Source organism: Neofelis nebulosa, chromosome 7 (assembly GCF_028018385.1).
Source record: "Neofelis nebulosa isolate mNeoNeb1 chromosome 7, mNeoNeb1.pri, whole genome shotgun sequence".
Taxonomy (NCBI): Eukaryota; Metazoa; Chordata; class Mammalia; order Carnivora; family Felidae; genus Neofelis; species Neofelis nebulosa.
This window is the reverse complement of record NC_080788.1, coordinates 19,995,273-20,017,920: the sequence shown is the minus strand read 5'-3', so window position 1 is coordinate 20,017,920 and position 22,648 is coordinate 19,995,273. Positions and strand designations below refer to the sequence as shown.

At 46.1% G+C, this 22,648-nt stretch overlaps 1 protein-coding gene across 3 annotated transcripts in view; it reads left to right on the top strand.

Annotated features, from left to right (window-relative positions):
• Positions 1-22,648, top strand: part of PCSK6 (proprotein convertase subtilisin/kexin type 6) — a 192,847-nt gene that overhangs the window by 131,747 nt on the left and 38,452 nt on the right. For all 3 annotated transcript variants that reach the window (XM_058736784.1, XM_058736781.1, XM_058736783.1), the window contains one exon: positions 3,312-3,448. In XM_058736784.1, coding sequence (XP_058592767.1) covers positions 3,312-3,448 — 137 coding nt within the window. The remainder of the gene's footprint in view (positions 1-3,311; positions 3,449-22,648) is intronic.

Below are 22,648 nucleotides of genomic sequence, written 5' to 3'. Positions count from 1 at the left end.
AACTGGAGTGAGGGGATTAATGGGAGGTTGGGGGAGGGGGCAAGGGGGACTGGGGCTTCCTTCCAGCCCCTTCTAGCTAAGAGGCAGAGGGAAAAAGAAAGGTTTCAGGACAAACCAGCACTTCCAGCTTCTCTTGAAAAACAGCTGGCAACTGTGTCCCCCGCCGCCTCAGGAAGCACCCTGCCACTACCTGTCTTCTGGGCCGTGGCCCCACTGCCTGCTTGCCCACACTGGGCCCACATGACCCATTTGGGTTCCCTGCCTGGGGCTGCAGCCATATTTGGGCTGTAGGATTCAGAAAATGGGGGTTGAGTGAAGGCCTCCATTCAGGACCAGGTAGGAGTTGCCGTTTCTCTTAGCCCCCTTCCACCCCACCCCTACTTTGCGTAAGACAGAGAGATTGCCTGCAGAGATGAAAGGCTGAATGCTCTTGCCAGCCAGTTGTCTGAAGGAGTGGGGAGTTTGTCCTCTGGAACCAGCCCTGAGACCAAATCCTGGCTTCATGGGTTCCAAGGGCTTGGCCATCAGGCTCAGTCCCCACCAGGTTAGGTTCCACCCTCGTAGAATGAGAGCGACAGGGGGCATCTCTCCCTCCTGAAGGTAGGCCTGGGCCACACTCTGCCTCTGCCCTTGGGAGACCAGCAAGGCTGTGAGCAGTTTGAGAGTGCCAGCTGGCAAGCCAACGCTTTATTTATGCTATTTTGCAACCAGAGTTGCTATTATTATTACTGGAACTTTTAGAGATTTCATCTAAAAGTCCAAATTTCTAGCGTTCCTTGAAACATTGAAGTTCTCTGATAAGGGCCCTCATTCCCTGTTCAAACACCAGACTGGAGCTGGGTGGATGGGCGGGGCCACTTCAAGGCACCTTAGGTCCCCGTCCTTACAGTAGCATGGAGGCCAGGCACAGGCTCCACTTCTCTGGGCTCTCATGAAGTCACCTCCCTAGAGCCCCCTTTGCTCCATGCTGCACACCAGGAGGCATCTAAGGTGGTGAGGCCTGACTTCGAGGCAGGAGCTGGATCCAGGCACCAAATGGTGACCTGGGTTGACCAAGAGCCACAGTGAGGCTTAGGGCTTGGGGCGGCAGGTCAGAGGCCAGCAGGGCAGCAGTGACCTGCGAGGACCCACGCCGAGATGGGCTGTGGGCCCAGAGACGTGAGATTATACCCTGCTCCTTCACCTCCTGGCTGGGTACCCAGGAGTCACCCATTTCTCCTCCCTTTATCCCTCACCTCTGGAAATGTCATTTCACTCCCATCACAGTCCAGAATGCTACAAGCACTGGATGCTGATGATGTAGATGAAAATGCCCGGCACATGCAGCTGCCCTCCCTCCCTGTCCTGCTTACATCCACCTGACCTGGAAGAACCTTCCAGCGCCCCAGCATCCCCCCCACCTGGCCCCTGTGCACTCTGCTCTCCTCCCCTTCTAACCTCCGTCCTGTTCAAGCCCGGTGTGTGCCCCTCAGATGGGAACGAGCGGGGCCTGCCAAGTTCATTCGCTTCAAGACTACCCGTTAGCTAGGAGGTGCTGTACCTGTGCCATCAAGCACTTGAAACCTGCCTTGAGGCCATTTGGCAGTCATCTGAGTCTTGGGAATTTGTTTTTTTCCAAGGCACGGAGTTTGTGATTATATCAAGAGTTTGTATTTGGGCGATGTATTACTTCTACTTTATTTCGCATCTTGCTCAATACGGCAGCTTTTTCAGGTTGCCAGATTTTTTTTCACCAAGAGTTAAGTTGACATTTCGTTAAGTACTTCAGCCCTTAGAAGACAATTTGTCTTTGTTCTGTCCAGGCGGGTCAGGTTCAGTTTGGCATTGTGTGTGAAAATCAGCCTTGACCTTTGCAGTTTCTTAGAAGAACGTACAGGGTGTGGCCCTCCCCCTCACTATTCGCTAAGCGAAGAACATTCTTCCGATAAAGGTTTTTATACATTCGTTGGATGTTTGGAGAACACCCAAATCAGGCATCCAGTCTTACATCACACCAAATATGTATCTGAACTTCTGATGACAAATAAAGAGCTCTTGGGTAAAGACAGTGTTCCACAATAGAGCTAGAAAATTAGACTGGGAAGGAAGAGTAAGAGAGAAGAACCTGAGATTGTACAAATAAAGAGCTCTTGGGTAAAGACAGTGTTCCACAATAGAGCTAGAAAATTAGACTGGGAAGGAAGAGTAAGAGAGAAGAACCTGAGATTGTTTCTTCCAAGGAGAGGAGACTAAGCAGGGCACAGGGTGTGGGAAGAAAGAGAGTGCCCATAACTTGCTTCCTGTTTCCTGCTCAAGTCAAAGAAGAGGAAATGGATCTGGGTTGAAGTCCAGAAGGACCTTGGGGTAGCAAAGGACCAAGGAGGCTCATCAGAACCTACAAGGGGAGGCTTGCTGAGGGGCGGGAGCTCCTGTGCCTCCCCGTGCTGCACCCAGGGGTGCCTCCCACCCACACTGGAGAACAACCAGGCCTCTTATGTCATCTCTTCCAAATGCACCTGTTGAAGCCTGTTAAGCCCTGGAGAGTTGCACATTTCTCCTTCTTTGTATCTCCTGGAGAATAGCACATAAGAGCTGGGTCCATGAGAGATGTGAAGGTTTCATTCGTTCCATAAGCCAGCATTTTAGAAAGGTTTCCTCTGTGATGCCCTAGGTGTTTAAGTCAAAGAATCATGTGGCCTAGCCTCTTTCTGCCTTTGTGCACCCAGGCATTGGTCCAGATCCTCTGTAGGAGGGAAGGGGTAGGAAGGAACCAAACACCTGAAGGAACATGGGGTGGGGGGGTGGGGGGTTTGAGGACCTTCTTTGGTAATCTCTTACACACCTCCCTGTGCTGGAAAGAACAAAGACAGGAGTCCGAATGCCGTTGGGTGAGTCCCAGCTCAGCTGGTTCCTGGCTGTTGGACCTGCCATGAATCACTACCCTTGGGATCTCTCCATCAGTAAACTAGGATGGCAGGAAGAGCCCATCGCTGGCTGAGTCCGTCTCATGTTGGGCACCTGTAAGTCCTGCCAGCCTGCCTACCTCTCAGAATGTTCAGGGGACCAAATGGGATAAGGGAGGTGAAGCTGCTGTCCAGGGCTGTGTCGTAATACAAGGGTTTGAAAGCGGTCACCATTGTACCTGCACCTGTGCCTGTGCTGAGGGCCAGGCTCTTTTTCCTTCCGTTCTCAGACCTGCTGCCCTGGAGGTGCCACTCAGCTGAATAGTACTGTCACCTAAGTAATTATGAGCTGGGAGAGAGCCCTCCTCGGCCTGTCCCACCCCCTCCTTTCCAGATCCTTGTGTTCTCACCCCGAGTCTCCAATTGCAGATTGCTGGATCATTCCAATGAAGGGTTTACAAACTGGGAATTCATGACCGTGCACTGCTGGGGAGAAAAGGCCGAGGGGGAATGGACCTTGGAAATCCAAGACATGCCGTCCCAGGTCCGCAACCCCGAGAAGCAAGGTCAGTTGTTCTCAGGAATTTCCAGACCACTTTTATTATTTCTACCTTTTTGTTAACTCAGACTTTTATTTAACATGTGTCTCTCATAATTCTTTCTTTTCTTTTTCTTCTTCTTTTTTTTTTATGGAGGTAAAATTCACCATTTAAATCCTTTTAAAGTGTGTAACTAGGGGCGCCTGGGTGGCTCAGTCAGTTAAGCGTCCGACTTGGGCTCAAGTGATGGTCTCACGGTTCGTGAGTTCGAGCTCCATGTCAAGCTCTGTGCTGACAGCTCAGAGCCTGGAGCCTGCTTGGGATCTGTGTCTCCCTCTCTCTGCCCCTCCCCTGCTCATGCTCTGTCTCTCCCTCTCTCTCAAAAATAAATACACATTAAAAAATAAATAAATAAAGTGTGTAACTAAATGGCCTTCAGTACATTCACAGTGTTTTACAACTTACCACTTAACTAAATCCAGAACTTTGTCATCACCCCAAAGGGATACCCCATACCCACTAAGCAGACACTCCCCATTCTCCCAGCCCCCAGCAACCCCTAATCTACTTGCTGTATCCATGGATTTGCCTCTTCTGGATGTTTCATGTAAATGGAATCACACAATATGTCACCTTTCGTGTCCAGTTAGCACAATGTTTATAGTATGTATCATACTTCATGCCCTTTCATGACTAAATACAATTTAATTGTGTGTAAATAATTGCATCTATAACATTTTGTTTATCCTTTCATGAGTTGATGGACAGCTGGGTTCTTTCTACTTAATGACTGTTAGGAATAATGCTGCTTTGAACATCCACATGTAAGTCTTTATGTGGGCATACATTTTCAGTTCTCTTGGTTGTATACGTAAGAATGGAATTGCTGGGTTATATAGTAATTCTATGTTTGACTTTTTAGAGAACCATCAAACTGTTCTCTGCAGTGCTCTACCATTTTATATTCCTATCAGCACTATATGAGGATTTTAGTTTCTCTCTGTCATCATCAGCTCTTGTTTTATCATATCCATTTCCTTATTACAGACATCCTAGTGGGTGTGAAGTATATCTCATTACGGTTTTGATTTGCACTAATTCCCCTAATGACTAATAATGCTGACCATCTTTTCGTGGGCTTATTGCCCACTTTTATCTTCTTTGGAGAAATGTGTATTCATATCTTTTGCTTATTTTAAAACTTAGTTGTTTGTCTTTTATTATGGAGTTGTAAGAGGTTTTTTTTTTTAATGTTTTTATTTATTTTTGAGAGAGAGACAGAGCACAAGCGGGGGAGGGGCAGAGAGAGAAGGAGACCCAGAATCCAAAGCAGGCTCCAGGCTCTGAGCTGTTGGCACAGAGCCTGACACAGGGCTCGAACTCGCGAACAGCGAGATCATGACCTGAGCAGAAGTCAGACACTTAACCGACTGAGCCACCCAGGCGCCCCAGTGGTTGGAATTTTGATAGAGATTTCACTGAATCTAGTTCAGTTTGGGGAGAATTGCCATCTTTACAAAATTGAGTTCTCCCATCCGTGAACACAATTTATTTATTTATTTTGACTTATCTCGATCTTCTTTCATTTCTATCAGCATTGTTTTGTGGCTGTCAGTCCACATGCCTTGTACATCCTTGGTGACATTTATTCCTAAGTATTTTGTTCTTTTTGATGCTATTGTAAATGGAATGGTTTTCTTACTTTTGCTTTCAGATTGTTTTTTTTTTCCTCTGGGATGGTAGCCTTTCCTAACTCTCCTTTTGGGTCATAATCATTTCTTGAACTGATCTGTATTGAATTCCTACTTTGGGCCAGGCACTGATGGAGGTGATGAGGCTACACCAGGAGAGAAAATGAGAATAATCATTGCGTCTTCTGCCATAGTCACCAACCGCAGTCTCTGATGTCTTCACATATCTCTCTGTTGGATTGGGATTTGTAGTAAAGGGACAGGGACTATGCTGTCTGTGGAGACAGTTCCCTGAAGTTTGCTTTCACCGTTCTGTTGTCCCTAGGGGCCTGCTTCTTGATCACCCTAGAACCTTCCCCTGCCCTGGTCCTTTTCTGAGTTTTCATGAAGCACAATTTCAGAGAATTTTTTTTTAACCAGGAAGAACAGAAGAGCATTGACTTGCCTCATGCAGAAAATTGATTTTATTATTTTTTTTTTGTGAGAGAGAGAAAGAACGATCGAGAGAGAACAAGAGGGGGAGGGGCAGACAGAGAGGGAGACAGAATCTGAAGCAGGCTCCAGGCTCTGAGCTGTCAGCACAGAGCCTGATGCGGGGCTCAAACTCACGAGTCACAAGATCATGACCTGAGACGAAGTCAAATGCTTAACTGACTGAGCCACCCAGATGCCCCCAGAAAATTGACTTAAAATTTTTTTTTTAATCTTTATTTATTTTTGAGAGAGAGACAGAATGTGAGCAGGGGAGGAGCAGAGAGAGAGGGAGACACAGAATCTGAAGCAGGCTCCAGGCCCTGAGCTGTCAGCACAGAGCCTGATGTGGGGCTCAAACTCACGAATCATGAGATCATGACCTGAACCGAAGTCGGACACCCAACTGACTGAGCCACCCAGGCACCCCAAAAATTGACTTTAAATGATCAAATCATCTATAAGACCCTGCCTGCTCCCAGTCACTTTCTTTCTGCCTTTAGGATAATAACTATTTTGAAAAAAAGTTACTATAACAGTCTAAAAATACAAAGATGCAAAATTTTACATCACTTCCAATTCAAATTAAATCACTTGAAATTGAAAGTTTATTTATTTTGAGAGAGAGAGAGAGAGAGAGAGAGAAGGAGGGGAGGGACATAGAGAGGGAGAGAGAGAATCCCAAGCAGGCTTTGCGCTGCCAGCACAGAGCCCGATTGGGGGCTCGAACCCGTGAACCATGAGAACATGACCTGAGCCGAAACCAAGAGTCGGATGCTCAACCCACTGAACCACCCAGGCACCCAAAATTCATATATTTTTAAAGTAGAAGTTCCTGAACTCTTTTAAAACCCTTAAGTGCACTGACCTACCATTGAAAGTCGAGGATCAGCGTCTCATGCCAGCTGCAGCCACAAGCATCGCGTGCTCCTCGGGTACAAGGTGTTGTTCCTGTGCCATCAGCACTGCCACTTGCACCCGGATGGATGCGTCTGTGGAGCTGTGTGTTCACACAGCACAGCTTGTCCGTCGGAAGCTGAGGCCCATGTCTATCGCGGGGAAGAGTGTGCACACCGTTGTGATTCTGGTAGATGTTTATTTACACTTCTAAGAACTTTGCAAGTCAGGGTCCCTGTCAGGACCTCAGTGTCCTGGGCTGTGAAACAGAGCTGAGCTAGATGTTCTCTGAGCCCTCATAGAGGACCTGCCTGTCTCTGAAGCAGTGGCTCGTGTGGCACGTCCACATCCTGGAGGGGGCTCTGCTGGCCTGAGGTTACCCCTCCCCTCTCTCCAGCCTGCCCACATCCCAGTCCTCTTTAGGACCAGCTGGAGACATCCTCTTCCTGCAGGGGTGGGTGGGCGGCAAGATGGGCAGGCACCTACGAGATCCCCACACCCCCTGGACCGGCACTGCCTGCGGGCGGCTTTATCAGCATGCAGGTGCTGATGTGGTGTGTCCAGTGGTGCCCGAGATCCTGCAAGACCACATTGCACCCGGCGCTGTAGGCCACTGCAAGGATTGGTGGGAAGCCACTGGGGGCTTTTAGGCAGAGGAGAGAGACGGTGTGAACTTCTCTGTTACTAGGTTCACCCCTGCCAGTTTGGTCGGACTACTCTGAACTGTGGTTGGAGTAGAGGAGAGGCACAGTTAAGGGGTCATCACGATGGGAGAGGAAGGTGACTCAGACCAGGGTGGTGGCAGTGGAGTGGTCAGATTCCCGAAGCCGTGTTGAGAGGGCCTGCTGACAGGTAAGATACGGGCTGTGAGGGCAGAGAGGGGACATGGACGACTCCAGAAGTTTGGTTTTGTTCTGGGCAAGAACAGACCCGCAGTTTCCTGGATCTGGAACGCTGCAGGGGAGGGGGTGATGGAGAGAAGATTGGGAGCTTAGTTTAGGGCATGGAAGATTCCTATGACAAATCCAGATAGAGATGCGTACCTGGATGGAGGTCTGGGCTGGAAGTACACATTTGGCAAGTAGCTGGTAGTGAAAGCCACAAGTGTGCCCGCACTCTCCCAGGGGGTGAGTGGGGATACCCTGCCGCCCTGCAGGGGTGAGCACTGGAGGGAAATCTACCTACGTAATGATGATTCTCGCAAGTGCAAGTACTGAGCTGTGGGGTTGCTTCGGTGCCCAGCACAGAACTATGCGCCACGCACCCCCTACGTCCCTTCCCACCACCTCTGCTCCCTGTCTCCTGCCTGCACAGCACTCTCCAGCCCTGCCCTCATCTTTCACCCTGATCTCTGGAACCTTGTCTGCTGGCTTCCCCCTGTGCCCAATGCCTCCTGCTGTGCGGATCATCATAGGTGTGCAGTGGTTGTTTGGTGAATGAGTGAGTACAGTTGGAATCTTTTGTGATCACCACATGACCAGCTGCTTTACATACTACAGTGGACACAGGCTTAGAGATGCAGGGGATACCTCCCGAGGGCAGCCCCACAGTAAGTCCTGAAACAGGCCAATGCCCTTCCTTGGGCATGGTTAGAACCTGCATCTTTGGCTGGTTGAGACAGGAACAGAATAAGCTCTCTTAGCTCTGACCTTCTGTGGCTTATTGGAATCTAGGGGACGGGGGCACACTAAGCGCCTGTGCGTTCCTGAGCAGTTACCGTGGCGGTTCATTCGCACAAGCTTTGCCCTGCAGGGAGGTGCCGCTCCTGAGATGGCCTTTGCAGAAACAAGCAGCAGGCAAGCGGCCTGCCACTGGTGCCTTACTGCCCTCCCCTCTTTCTGTGTGTGAGGAGGATGGGTTCCTCTCTCCGGGCTGTGCACGCTCAGCACATCCAGGCATTAGCGCCTCCTCCCTGTGCACAGGTGGACTTAGTCTTGGTTCCAACAGCATCTCTCCAGAGTACAGGGAAGAAGAGAAAAAAGAATGAGAAGGGTCTTTCAACCAGTCTGGCTTTCAAAGCAGGGCTATCCTCGGGGGTGCCTGGGTGGCTCGGTCAGTTAAGTGTCCAACTTCGGCTCGGGTCATGATCTCAGTTTGTGGGTTTGAGCCCCGCTCTGACAACTCGGAGCCTGGATATTGCTTCAGATTCTGTGTCTCCCTCTCTCTCTCTCTCTCTCTGTCCCTCCCACTCTCACGCTGTGTCTGTCTCTCTCTCAAAAATAAAAAAAAAAAATTTAAAAAGCGCATTATTAACAAAGCAGGGCTGTCCCCAACACTTACAAGTTTAGGTCGGTCTGGCAGTGTCTGTCAGGGACCTCAGCCATAGAAGGTGACACCAGTTAACGAAAGTTTCCTACTGACTGCAGCATTCTGGGGCCCAAGAGAAATGCAGACCTGGGAGCTGCCTATGGGTGTTGTCCGTTGGTGCCCAGGGTGTGATTGATCCCAAAGCACATGTATTTCCCTCCCTGGTTTTCCAGTCACCGCCAGCCTCAGTGCCAAGATTAATGCAGCAAACACAAAGACTGGCTGGCCAGAAGGAGCAACACTGTTCTCATTTCTCTACAGTGCTCCTGAGACCCTATTTTGGGAGCAAGGTGCTTGGTTCTGTATCGTTCACTTCAATACCCCTCAAATCTCTGCAACTTACATAATTGTTTAAAAAAAAAAAGAAAAAAGAAAACAACTCCATTTCAATGGTGTGCTATGTGATAGTACTATGAAATCTCAGCTAAGACCACAGCTTATTAAATAACTGAGTCTTCTGAATATGCTAGCTCAAAGAATACTCACCCCTGTCAGATTGAACCTGGTTTGTGTCATTCGTTTTAAAACTATTTCTTAGAAACTGAGTAGCTGATGAGTTCATTCATTGTCCTCTTCAGTTCCTGGGCCAGGGGAAGGGTGTGTCTTCTCCCAAGATCGGTCTCCTCTGGGAGACAAGGGAGGAAGGGAATTGAGAGCACATCCTGATTCACAGCTGTGTTGTGTTTACAAAAGTGGCTTTTCATTCATTCCTGTGTTGAGCACACCTTGACTGAACTTTACTGAGTGCCGGATCTGGACTCGCTAGGACCTCAGCACCCTCACTGGGGAAGCAGGTGTGGGCCCAGGTGTGGGAGACTAGGCTCCCTGAGGCATCCGGGGTGGGCGTGCAAGCCGAGCACTACGCAGGCCACCCCAGTTACCATCCAGAGCCTGCAAGGCCTGAGACAGGGCGCTGGCTGGTGATGATGCAGCCAGAGCAGAGGTCTCTCCTTGCAGACCATCTTTCAGAGAAGCATGGCTGCGTTTTAGAATGTTTGCATCTGGAATGCTCAAAATTTTAAGTTTGGGTCTTCCTGAATGCAGAAAGTTCCAGTCCTCTGAGAAATGTGTGCACTTCCTTCTCCCGCATCTGGTTTGGAACAGGCCTGGGGTCGGATCCTCATGTTCCCACTTTTCCCAAATCTCTGATGTCTTCAGACTGCTCTACCAAAATGCCGTAGACCGGGTGGCTTATAAACAACAGAAGTTCTTTCTTCACAGTTCTGGAAGCTGGGAAGTCTGAGATCAGGCTGCCAGCACAGTTGGGTTCTGGGGACGTCTCTCTTCCCAGCCGCCTCCTTTTATATCCTTGCACGGTGGAAGCTCAGCAAGCTAACTTTCTGGGGTCACTTTTGGTAGGACACTAATCCTATTCATGAGGGCTCCACCCTCCTGACCTAATCACCTCCCTACCGCCCCACCACCTGATACTATCACGTTGGGGTCAGGTTCCAACATATGAATTTTGGGGAACACACGCATTCAGTCCATAATGGCACCTGGCCTCACCACTGCCTTTCCTCCTACCAGATGAGGATGAACACATCTTGATGAGGATTTGCATAGAAGGTGATGACCCAGGCCAGGTAACTAAGGATAGGGGTCCCCCTATCTTGCCCTCCTCACCTCAGAGCCCACATTGGTGGTAACACGAGGCTTTGCCTCGTGCACCTGCACCACCGGGGCCAGCCTCCCTGCTCAGGTAGGCATCCTGCTTAGTACCCTCAGACACGGGGACGCCCCCACCACCTCCTCGTGACCTGGGGCTCCTGCAAGCACTCCGATGCCCACGGCTCTGCTCAGCTGGAAGTGAGTTTGGCCCTGAGCAGCACTAGGGATGTCTTTGCTCGTTTCTTCTCTCATTCATTGGGCACACCCTTACTGAGACTGCCTGTGGGCAACATGCCAGATCTGCTGGGCATGCAGAGGCAGAAGCCTGCTTCTTCATGCTTCACCTCTGCACCCTGTTCCGCCCTGCGGTTTCGGCTCTGTGCCCAGCATGGAGAGCCCAAGCAGAGCTGTGGTTTGTTTCCATCCTGGGCTCACACTTACTTTATAACCACGAGCCCCACCTGAAGAGCTTGGGTGCCTCCCGTTGTCTTCTTCTGTGAGGGGGGTTGTAAGGCATCAACCTGAAATGGAAAAAAAATTCAAGCACGCTTTCCAATCCCCCTTCTTTAATGGACACCATGTATCGTATTCCATGGCTCCAATGGGTTTTCGTTTTACATGGTGTTCACATAGTAATACACAGGCAGAAACAATTAATGGCGTCTTAAAAATTTCTATGTCATTTCTCTTGAATGCAGAGAATTCACTTTTTCTCCCTGATGAAAATTTCTCTCTCTCTCTCTCTCTCTCTCTCTCTCTCTAGTCTTCCCTCTGATTCCAAAAGAGCAGCAACCCACATGGGCCGGGTTTCTCTGTGTTTCACCAGCATTTCCAGATGCCCACTGAGCTAGGGAAGCAGGAAAATGTATCAAAAAGAGGAATGGAATGATAGTGCTTATGTATTCTCTATCAGATACTGGTGTTATTTCACCTCATTGCTAAAAATCAGTATATAGGGGTGCGTGCGTGGGTGGTTCAGTCGGTTAAGCCTCCAACTCTTGATTTCAGTTCAGGTCATGATCTCATGGTTTGTGAGTTCCAGCCCCACATCGGACTCCATGCTAAGCATGGAGCTTGCATGGGATTCTGTCCCTCTCTGTCCCTCTGCGTCTCCCTTGCTTTTGTGCACTCTTTCTCTCTCTCTCTCAAAGATAAATAAAATAAAATAAAATAAAATAAAATAAAATAAAATAAAACAAAATAAAATAAAAATCAGTGTAGAATCAGAGCATCTGAAACAAAGTCCTAAATGACAAGGAGTTAAGGTTTATGAAAAAAAAGTTCTTATTGCTAGTGACATATACAATAGTATTTACAAGTAAGATATTAATGAGATCTAGTATTTGCCTGAAAATACTTTGGGGGTGCCTGGATGGCTCAGTGGGTTAAATATCTGACTTTTGATTTTTGGCTCAGTCATGATCTCATGGTTTATGAGTTCAAGCCCTGCATCAGGCTCTGCACTGACATCATGGAGCCTGCTCAGGATTCTCTCTCTCTCTCTCTCTGTCTCTCTCTCTCTCTCTCTGTCTCTCTCTCTCTCCCTCTCTCTCTCTCTCTCCTCTTCCCCTGTTTGTGCTCTCTCTTTCTTTCTCAAAATAAATAAATAAACATTAAAACAAACACACACACACACACACAAATACTTCAAGGAGGGGTGCGTGGCTGGCTCAGTTGGTAGAGCGTGTGCCTCTTGATCTTGGGGTCAAGCCCCACACTGGGTGTAGAGCTTACCTAAAAAAATAAAAATAAATAAAAAATAAATACTTCAGGGGGTGTGGGATGGGAAAGCAAGGAGGGGGTAGACAAAGCAAAATTGGTGGAATGTTGTTGATTGCTGGCACTGTGTGATGGGAACATAGAAACTCACTATTGCTTTCTCTATTTTTATTTGAAAATTTCCATCATGAAATTAAAAATATATATACCTATGTGTAACATTTCTTCCTAAGAGGTAAAAATGAAAGACTATCATAGAACTTTAGATTGCACAATTAAGGTAATATAAAGATATAGTTGCTTGGAAGCAAATATACTTTAATTCTCCATATGTATGTGAGAAAAAAAGGTTCAGTATACGATGGGAGAACTTGTTTCTTTGGACTAGTTTATTTGGACTTTCTTATCCCCAGAGAGTCAGTCTTAAATCTATCTAGGACTAAGGCAGGGCAGCAAACTCTGTATGTGTGCATGGACTAGAGTGGGTATCATGTGTGTGTCTGTGTATATATATATATATATAGATATAGATATATGTGTGTGTATATGTATATATATATACACGTATATATATGTGTGTGTGTGTGTGCATGTGGGTATGTTATGTGTCTATATGCATATGTACATGTGGGTATGTATGTACACATGAATGTATGTATGTATGTATGTATGTATGTATTATGTGTGGGGGGTGTGAGTGTAGGTGGGTACATATATATGTATGAGTGTGTGTGTGTGTGTGTGTGTGTGTGTGTGCGCGTGCGCACGCGTGCGTATTTGTTTGTTATTGAAGAACCAGCATACCATAGAGGTTGAGTCTGGAGCCAGCTTGCTCATCAGACTCATATTCTGCCCCTCACCAACAGCGGCCCTAGACAGGTCATCATCATTCTGAGCCTCAGGTCCCTCTTCTGCATAAAGCTGTTGGAAGGATTAAATTTCCATCCATGTCAAGTGCTTGGTATTATACTATTAACATGACCCCTCATGGCAATCTTACTGTGAGTGTTTTTGTCCTCGTTTTGTGGGAAAGGAGGCTAGTTCCAAGCTCTAGGAAGAGGCTGACAGAACCCACACAGCCATAAGGACAGTCTGGACGCAGTGTGCCCCTTCTGACTGCAGGCAGCCTTTAGCTGATGTTACGCCCTTTTAAGCCATGTGGCCAGTGGTTTTCCTGTGTCTGCTTTGGGAAAGCTTTGGTTGGGTTTTTTATTCCAAGTGTCATAAGATAAAAACCAAATAAAATATTGAAGTCTAACAGGTGCCTTGTATGAGGAGCATTTGCTGGATACTCTAGTCATGACTTCTGGAAAATGTTTCTTCTGAGAGGCTGCTTCACCAGGACTGAGAGTCAAGTGAGAGTTGATGTGGCAGAGACCTTTATTTTTTTTAACTGACCAGAACACTTGAAATACAATAGGCACTTAGAATAGATGGTTATTGATTTTTAAGGGTTTTTCCTTTGTACGGTGTTCCTGGCTTCAACATCACTGACATGGCCATTCTTCACAAATCTCCCATTTTAAGACAATACCAATCAATCTCACCACGAAATTAAGGGGGTAGGAGGAATCTAACTGAACGATTTAAAACTGATCTGGAAGAGTAAAGACAGAGAATAGCGAGAGAAATTTAAAAAATAAATAAATGCAGTATTCAGACATACAGTTGACCCTTGAACCACACAGGGGTGAGGGGCGCCAACCCACCCCTCAGTCGAAAAATCCACATATTACTTCTGAGTCCCCAGAAACTTAACTACTAATGACCTGCTGTTGACCATAAGCCTTACTGACAGCACAATTAATACATATCCTGTATGTGTTAATGTATATGTTATATGTGTTATATACTATATTCTTACAATAAACTAAGCTTGAGTAAATAAAATGTCATTACGGGGGGCGCCAGGGTGGCTCCGTTGGTTAAGCATCCGACCACCTGTCAGGTTGTGATCTCATGGTTTGTGAGTTTGAGCCCCATTTCAGGCTCTGTGCTGACAGCTCAGAGCCTGGAGCCTGCTTGGATTCTGTGTCTCCCTCGCTCTCTGCCCCTCCCCCGCTCATGCTTTGTCTGTCTCTCCCTCTCAAAAATAAACCTTAAAAAAATCTTTCTTAATGTCATTAAGAAAATGATAAAGGAGAGGAAATACTTTTATAGTACTAAACTGTATTTATTTAAAAAAAAAAAAAAACAACCGTGTATAATTGGACCTGTGTAGTTCAAACCCATGTTGCTCAATGGGTCAACTGAATTTTTTTTTAATGTTTATTTTACTTTTGAGAGACAGAGTGAGACAGAGCATGAGTGAAGGAGGAGGAGAGAGAGAGGCAGACACAGAATCCAAAGCAGGCTCCCAGCTCTGAGCTGTCAGCACAGAGCCCAACGTGGGGCTTGAACTCACGAACCGTGAGATCGTGACCTGAGCCAAAGTCGGACGCTTAACTGACTGAACCACCCAGACACCCCACGGGTCAACTGGATTTTTAAAGTATAATAATAATTAAAATGGTATGGCCGGTGCTAATACAGACAGATAAGTCAAGGGGAACAGAACAGAGAGTCCACTGGTACAGCCACAGGGGTGCACTAAATCTAGCGTTTCATATTGGTGTGTGGGGGCTGGGCTGGGGAGAATGAGGTATTGAATAAAAGCCCTCAACAATTAGCTAACCATTTGGAGAGGAGATTATTATTTTAGTAGATTTATACACATAAAATTAGAAACTTCTGCTTGGCAAAAAGAACCATAAAATTAAAATTAGAAAAATATTTCTAAAATATTTTAGATGAACTCTAGTAATTCACAGATGGTCTTTTTCGCTTCACTCAAGCCTGATGGTTGCTAACTTTTTCTGTGAAAGGCCAGATAGTAAATATATTAGGCTTTCTGGTCTCTGTGGCAACAGCTCAGCTCTTCCATTATAGTATGAAAAGAGCCATAGAAAATATGTAAATGAATGCATATGCTGTGTTTCAGCATAACTATTCAAAATCAGGTGGTGGGTCTGTGGCCATAGTTTGCAGCCCTCTGCTCTAGCCCATTTACAAATTGCAGTTGAATTGAGGACTCTGTCACCTGGTAATTAAGAGGCTTGTTTATTTGGGTGTTATTTGGGGACTGTCATCCCTTCCCCATTTACTCACCCGTGGACCCACGTTGTTCTATGTGCTGGTAAACACTTAACAACTAGCACTCCAGGGGCAAGTATGTACAGATACATATATATACTTAGTGCAATATTATAAATGTTACTGATACAAAGTATGTGTAGCAAGCAGTTTACAAATAATAATAAGGATACACTGTGCTCATTGTAAATTACATATAGCTCTTGATTCTCAGAGAATACATTCAGAGATTTTTGCCAGACTCCTGTATCTCTAGCCAATCTGTGGTTGCAATTGCAAGGAACAACTCCTTTGGCATAAATAGAAGTTGGAACCTGATTCATTTGCCAAGGGCATGGACAACTTCATTTCTGAATTGGATGATAGTTTTCAAACACTAGAATATTTCCTCAATTCTTTAATGGCTACAGATATAATGCCCTTTGAAGCTTAATCTACATTATGAATATTTCCTCCTCCTTCACTTTCATATGTCCAGAAAATCCACAGTAAATCAAGCCCTTTTTTGTAATGTTTATCTATTTCCACATGTAAATGCTCCCACCATGGCTGAATTCAAGCCACCAACATGATGTCGCTGAGAGCAGAATTCAGAGGAGATGCACAGTAGCCATCAGTAGATAGTGATGAGGTTTGGGGGGAAAGGATTCTTGAAGGCATCTTTGGTGCAAAAAGGTGATTTTATTAAAGCACGGGAACAGGACCTGTGGGCAGAAAGAGCTGCACTGGGGTTGTGAAGAGTGGCCAGTTATATACTATGAAGTTGGGGAAGTAAAGTCTAAAGGGAGGCCTCCAGAGGGACTGTGCTATGCTAAAGAGGACTCCTAAGATACCGAGGCCTTTCTATTGTCAAGCTAAGGTTGTTTTTCCCTCTAGTAAGGCATTAACATTAGAACGGTAGGGGGTTCCTGGAAAAATGTTATACTCTGTATTTGCCTCAAGTACTTGTCAATGGGCTGCAGGTTATAAGGAAATTTAATTTTACCTGCCTTTTCCTTCTTGACTTTGTTCTCCATAGCACTAGGCAGGGGGATATTGGGGCTCCAGTCTACAGGTTTCTGGAGATTAGACTGTTGATAAGATTGCCTTTTTCTTATAATTTACTAAGATATTTGTAAACTAATGGAGACCCATGTCCTGTATGACTGTGATCTCTATCAGTTAACCATTTATTTTCTTTCCTTTCCTTTGTCCTTGGGCAGCCAGGAGTGCCTGGGGAATATCACACACAGCACACCTGGGATGTGGGGGGAGGGAGGGCAGTAGCTTGTATTTTGCCCTCAGCCTGCCCCACGCTCCCTCATCATATAGTGTTTCCATGGGATCCATAGTATATAGGTAATCTCCCCAAAACATAGATAATGACAAAATACAGTAAAATGATTAGGAAGTGATGACTTTTGAGTATTTCTTACCTTTGTTCTCAATATAATTTAACTATAAGCTTTTATCATTTAATTTTTAATAATGGCTAGGTTTCACAAAGTCCCTGAAAATGTTTTCAATCAATACACCAAGGCAAAGTGGTCCTAGCACACCACTGCTTATTGGGAATCGTATAGGTCAAGGACTCTCTTTTGGGATGGGTATACTTTAGGCAGATGCATTCAATCAGTATATGACCAAGGCTCAGACCTTATAATGTGCTCTGTCCTCCACCCTACAACTCCTCTTCATCCCAACAAAGCAAAACCATCTCTGAGTAGAGCCTTGGTCCCCCTCCCCACCTCGGCCAGGACTAGACATCACAATCAGGGGCTCTTACAAATCATTGGTTTATTTCTTCTCAAGGCCCACTCAGAAGAGTAAACATGTAACTGCCATCAGTTTAACTGCTTAATTAATAAACCAAACTCCTTTTCTGACTAAATGTTGCTAACCAGCAAGCAGTTATCATTTGGATTCTCAATATGCTAAAAAGTCATTTATCCAAGAGATAGAGTTAAAAAACAATGTCCGGTATAAAAAAGTTCCAATACACAGGCAGACACCTTCTTTATCTCTAACATCTCAACGCCCATAATTAGGTGATGGCAAACAGGGCTTTACATTATGATAGCCTTAATATACAAAGAGTGTTTGAAAATCTAAAAAATATGCAAAGCACCCTAGCAGAAAAATCATCAAAGAGCCTAAAAAAGACAATTCATAAAGAAAAGATATAAATAACCGGTGAACAACAAAAGATATTCAGTCTTCATAGTAACCGAACAAAATATAAATTAAAACATGGGAGGGAAGGGGCGCCTGGGTGGCTCAGTCGGTTGAACGTCCGACTTCGGCTCAGGTCACCATCTCGCGGTCTGTGAGTTCGAGCCCCGCGTCGGGCTCTGGGCTGATGGCTCAGAGCCTGAAGCCTGCTTCAGATTCTGTGTCCCCCTCTCTCTCTGCCCCTCCCCCACTCATGCTCTGTCTCTCTCTGTCTCAGAAATAAACATTAAAAAAAAATTAAAAAACAAACTAACAAACAAAAAAAAAAACATGGGAGGGTAAATGTCCTGAGAGCAAGCCAACAAGCAGAAGTTCCCGAGATTTCAACCAGGTATTCTGCACCTGGGACCACAGTGTGATTTGGTGAAAAGAACACGAATGTAGTAAGGCCTGGGTCCCAATACTGGCCGTACCAGCTACAGACACTGGCTGGAAGACCTTGTGACCAATAATATTCTCTCATAGGAGTGTTGTGAGCACCTGATGGGAGTGAACATTTCGAACACAACCTGGCATATAGTGGGTTGTCATGGAAACTCGGGTCCCTGTCTCCCCCACTCCTCCCTCCCCCTTCTCACTCACCTGCAGTAGTTCTAACCACAGCCTTTAGGAATGGATCCGTTTGCCCTCCGGGAAAGTTCCAGCCCAGAGGTAACTGGCAGAGACCTGCCCTACTGCCTTTGAGAAAAATTGAAGAGGCTCTGCTTATAGAGAACCCAGGGATCTGGAAACAACAGAATTCAGGGTTGCTGTGCTGAGGGCAAGCTGGATCACTGGCCAGTCAACAGACCGAATGGAAAACTCTCTTGCAAGTCTTGAACTCAGCAGGTACATTTCTATTCTTTCGTCTTCTTAAGCAATGTTTTTTTCCCAAACAAAAGAAACCAAAACTTGCTAACCAACAGCTTGCTTTTGAAACTGCTGTGAGGAGTTAACTACACCACAAACTGACTGGCTTTTCAGGGGCCTTTGTGTCTGTGCTCGGTGTGCTCTCCAGGGTCAGAGCCACTTTAGAAGTTCTCACACATCTTGGCTTTCTTTGGAGCTCAGCCCAGGACACCCGACTCCACCTGCTCTCGCTTCTGCAGAATCCCATCTTTGGTTCTCTTTTTAGCACAAACGTGAAAGTTGAAGCCAGGGCGAGATCAAAGAAGCTCAGGAAGAATTTGAGTGCATTTGCCAGAACCTGCAGAGTTAGCTGTAGGGGGCACAGACAGACACGCCATAAAGATCAACCCTGAACCACAGTCAAGTGGACAGGGTGGTGGTAGGAGGAAGACAAGGCTGCCACATGAACTGGGGTCCTGGGCACAGGAAATGGGTGTTGGGACCTGTTTGGGGTGAGCGCAGGGCAGAGTCTCTGGTGGGTGTGGCCTGAGTTCCAACTGGGCCACTTGCTGGCCTGGTCACAGATCCTCTCTCCTCTCAGCCCCCATCACTGCACGTGCATGATGGGAATCATAGTATGTACTTCACAGGCCTGGAGGAGATTCAAATGTAGGAAGATTTTATATGAAAAAAAAAATTCTTCGTGAGATTTTTTAAGGGTTTCGATTGGTGTTTGACCACAGTGCCTGAAATATTAAAAGTACCAAGTATTTCTTGATGTTAAGCCATGTTGGAACCTATCACATGTGTCACATGTCACCAGTTCTGCAACTCTGCCTCATACTCTTATACAGTATCTTACCAAGATGCTGTGCTCACTTGGATGGAAGACCAAAGAAAGGGCAGGGGTAAAAGGTTCTTTTCAAATATTACTCATGCTAGTTCATGCCTTCTATCTCCAAGCACATGTAATGATTACAATTTATTCCATCAGTGTCACCTGGACCTGTTCTATGCCTCTCCAGATTGGCTTAGCCCCTCTGCCCTTGGGCCCCCCTCTTGCCCGGTGGAGAGGTTTGGCCCCCAGTTTATCTCCTGAGCAGCCCCCCTGCCCCCCCGCTGTGAAGCCTGGGCTGGGGCACAGTTGTTCCCACACAGGGAAGAGCTGCAGGGGCTCTGGGGAGTCAGGTACTTCCCAGCAGGACTTGGGGAGGCTGTGACTTTTCTTTCCACTTCCAGAAGAAGTGTGACATCTGGGCTCCCCAGGATTGAGCTTCCTGGAGGGGGCAGGTGACGCATCAGGAAGTGCACAGCAGGTTTGCCCAAAAGACGGAGGGGAGGGGTGGGGGGGTGGGGAGCTTTTGCCCTTCCCTGCGTCCCACAAAGCCTCTTTGAAGGATGTCTCCTGGCCAAGGGCCCTGCTGTTTTGTTGTGAAGCTGCAGCCTGCTGGGGGGTTGTCCCCTGCCCCCTCCCCTGTCTTCCTCCACCCACCCATCCCCCACTCTTGTTGCCCTGGGATCCTACCTCCCAATAAAGCCTCAGTCCCCAGGCTTTGCCTCAGATTCCCATTTTCTAGGGAACCTGGGCTAAAACACATGTTCAGGTGGCCGATCTAATGTGAGTTTCAATAACGTGGATGAAATATTGCAGAGGCAGAGGTGATCAAAAGTGTCATAGGTAGAACTAGTCCAATGTGACTCTGCTGTGGGCGGACAAAGCTTGCCTTCTGAAGCACAGTGCTCAGGCTTTCGTCTCTCCCGCCCCCAGTGCCGGGCACTTTGAGCACAGTCCGTGAATAGTTGTTGGATGACTGAATGTGCGTGCACCCATGAACCTTGTTTAAATCAAGAGCTCATAGAATTTTAATCAGTTCTCTTTTCGGCTGTGCACACTCAGTAAAAACATTTAATAATCAGTTAAAAGTGGAAGAAATTAGTCTCTCCTATGTGACTGCAATTTTCCTTTTTTCACCATCTAAATTTCCATGGTTTTCTGATTTCCTTTCAGTTAGCTCTTTCAGGCATTTCTTCCTAAGAGGAGAGCTGTTCTCGTTTTATTATTGTTTTACTGACTGCTGTTTAATTGACATCTGTTTTGGGTTCATCTCCGCTTCCAAGAGGAGTTGAAATTTTGCAATCTGCGATCCAGGGCTCAATCTATCTTGTCCTGACGGCTAGGAAGAAAGTCAGATTTCAAAGCATGTGCCTTCTGTGCCGGCTTTCAAGTTTGTCACTGAACTCTCATTTCTGGAAAGTACGATTCTAGAGTATCACTCCTGCTTCTCTTGAAACAGAACTGAAGAGGGGCGCCTGCGTGGCTCCCTCGGTTAAGCGTCTGACTTGATCTCAGCTCAGGTCTTGATCTCAGGGGCTTGAGTTCAAGCCCAGTGTTGGACTCCACGCTAGTCAAGAAGCCTACTTAAAAGAAAGTCAGTCAGTTAAGTGACCTTTTGTTCAGGTAGTGGTCTTGCAGTTTGAGCCCCCCATGGGGCTCCACACTAACAGTACAGAGCCTGCTTGGAATTCTTTGTCTCTCCCATTTTCTCTCTGCCCCTACCCTGCTTGAGCTCTCTCCCTAAATTAATTAATTAATTAATTTTTAAAAAAAACACAAAAAACCAGGGTGGCTCAGCTGATTAAGCGTCCAACTTCATCTCAGGTCATGATCTCATGGCTTGTGAGTTCGAGCCCCGTGTCGGGCTCTGGGCTGATAGCTCAGAGCCTGGAGCCTGTTTTCGGATTCTGTGTCTCCCTCTCTCTGCCCCTCCCTTGTTCACACTCTGTCTCTCTCAAAAATAAATAAACATTAAAAAAATGAAAAAAAAAACAACCAGAACTGAAGATTTCAGTAAAGTTTCCAAACAGTCACTATACACACAGCTATCCAAAAGTCCCACTTCTAACCCCATTTGCTTCGCTATGTTTCAGTTGGTCTTTTTGCCTCCCTTCTCCTCGCCATCCCCCAGGTCTCCTAGTGCAAGAAAAAAACAAACATTCTTACTTCAGATAGGTGAGGGGACAATCCAACCGCCGTTGTGCATGGTTATGAGTCACGGCATTGCCAGTTGGTTTCATATCTCCTGATGGTGAACGTAATAAAAAGATGATATTTTTTTCTTTAATATTTCATTTTTGCACATAATAGTCTAAATGTGGTTGAAAATGAAAAATCAGTTGGCATGGAGAAGAGAAAGAGCTTCCCCGAAACTCCTCTGTCACATTCCTGTACCATCAATCAGCCTCTAGGTACAAAGATGTACCTGGAGGGGTGCCTGCATGGCTCAGTCGGTTGGGCATCCGACTTCAGCTCAGGTCATGATCTCGCAGTTGGTGGGTTCAAGCCCCACATCAGGCTCTGTGCTGACAGCTCAGAGCCTGAAGCCTGCTTCAAATTCTGTGTCTCCTCCTCTCTCTGCCCCTCCCATGCTCATGCTCTGTCTTGCTCTGTCTCTCAATAATAAATAAACGTAAAAAAAAGATGTACCTGGAGGTCCATGCTGCCCACACTGGGCAATATTCTGGCAGCCAGAGCCACGACCAAATATATAAGTGCATTTAATTTTTGAACATTTGCCTTTTTTTCCCCCAGAAACATGTCATGTTCAAAAATACATCTATATTTCTATTTGGTGTTCTGTTTCCTGACATTTTATAGAGTTCTAACCAGGCTGCATTCATAACTTTGGATTTCTTTGTATGACTTGCATATCAAGCATCTTTTAATATCATTATACATCCTTTGTAAGCAGCATTTTTTTTTTTTTATAAAACTTTACCAAGTAGAAACACCGTAATTTATTTGAGCCATGCATCTATTGTTGGACATGCAGGCTATTTTCCTTTTTTTTTTTTTTTTTTTTTTTGCTATTATAAATAGACAGCTTAGTGCAAAAGGCTTTCTCCTAAATTTAAAATTATTTCCTGGGGACCATTCACCAGACAAGTAAGAGATGGAAGCATATCTACTTTTGATGCCTGTTACGGATTTGCTTTTCAAAATAGTTGAACCAATTTGTAATCTCATCAGGCACACTCACTGGCCAGCTCTAGAGGAAATAAATGATATCTCTCCTTAATTTGCATTGTGATAATTACTAATGAAGATGAACACTTTTTTCCAAATATTTGTGTACAGAGTGTGTTTTTTCTTTGGAAAATTGCCATTTCTGTTTTTGTCCCAAGACATCTCACTGCTGTTGTTATTATTATTTTTTAATGTTTATTTTTGAGAAAGAGAAAGGACAAGCAGGGGAGGGGCAGAGAGAGAGGGACAGAGGATCTGAAGCGGACTCTGTACTGACAGCAGAGCGCCCCATGCAGGGCTCCAACACAGGAACCATGAGATCACGACCTGAGCCAA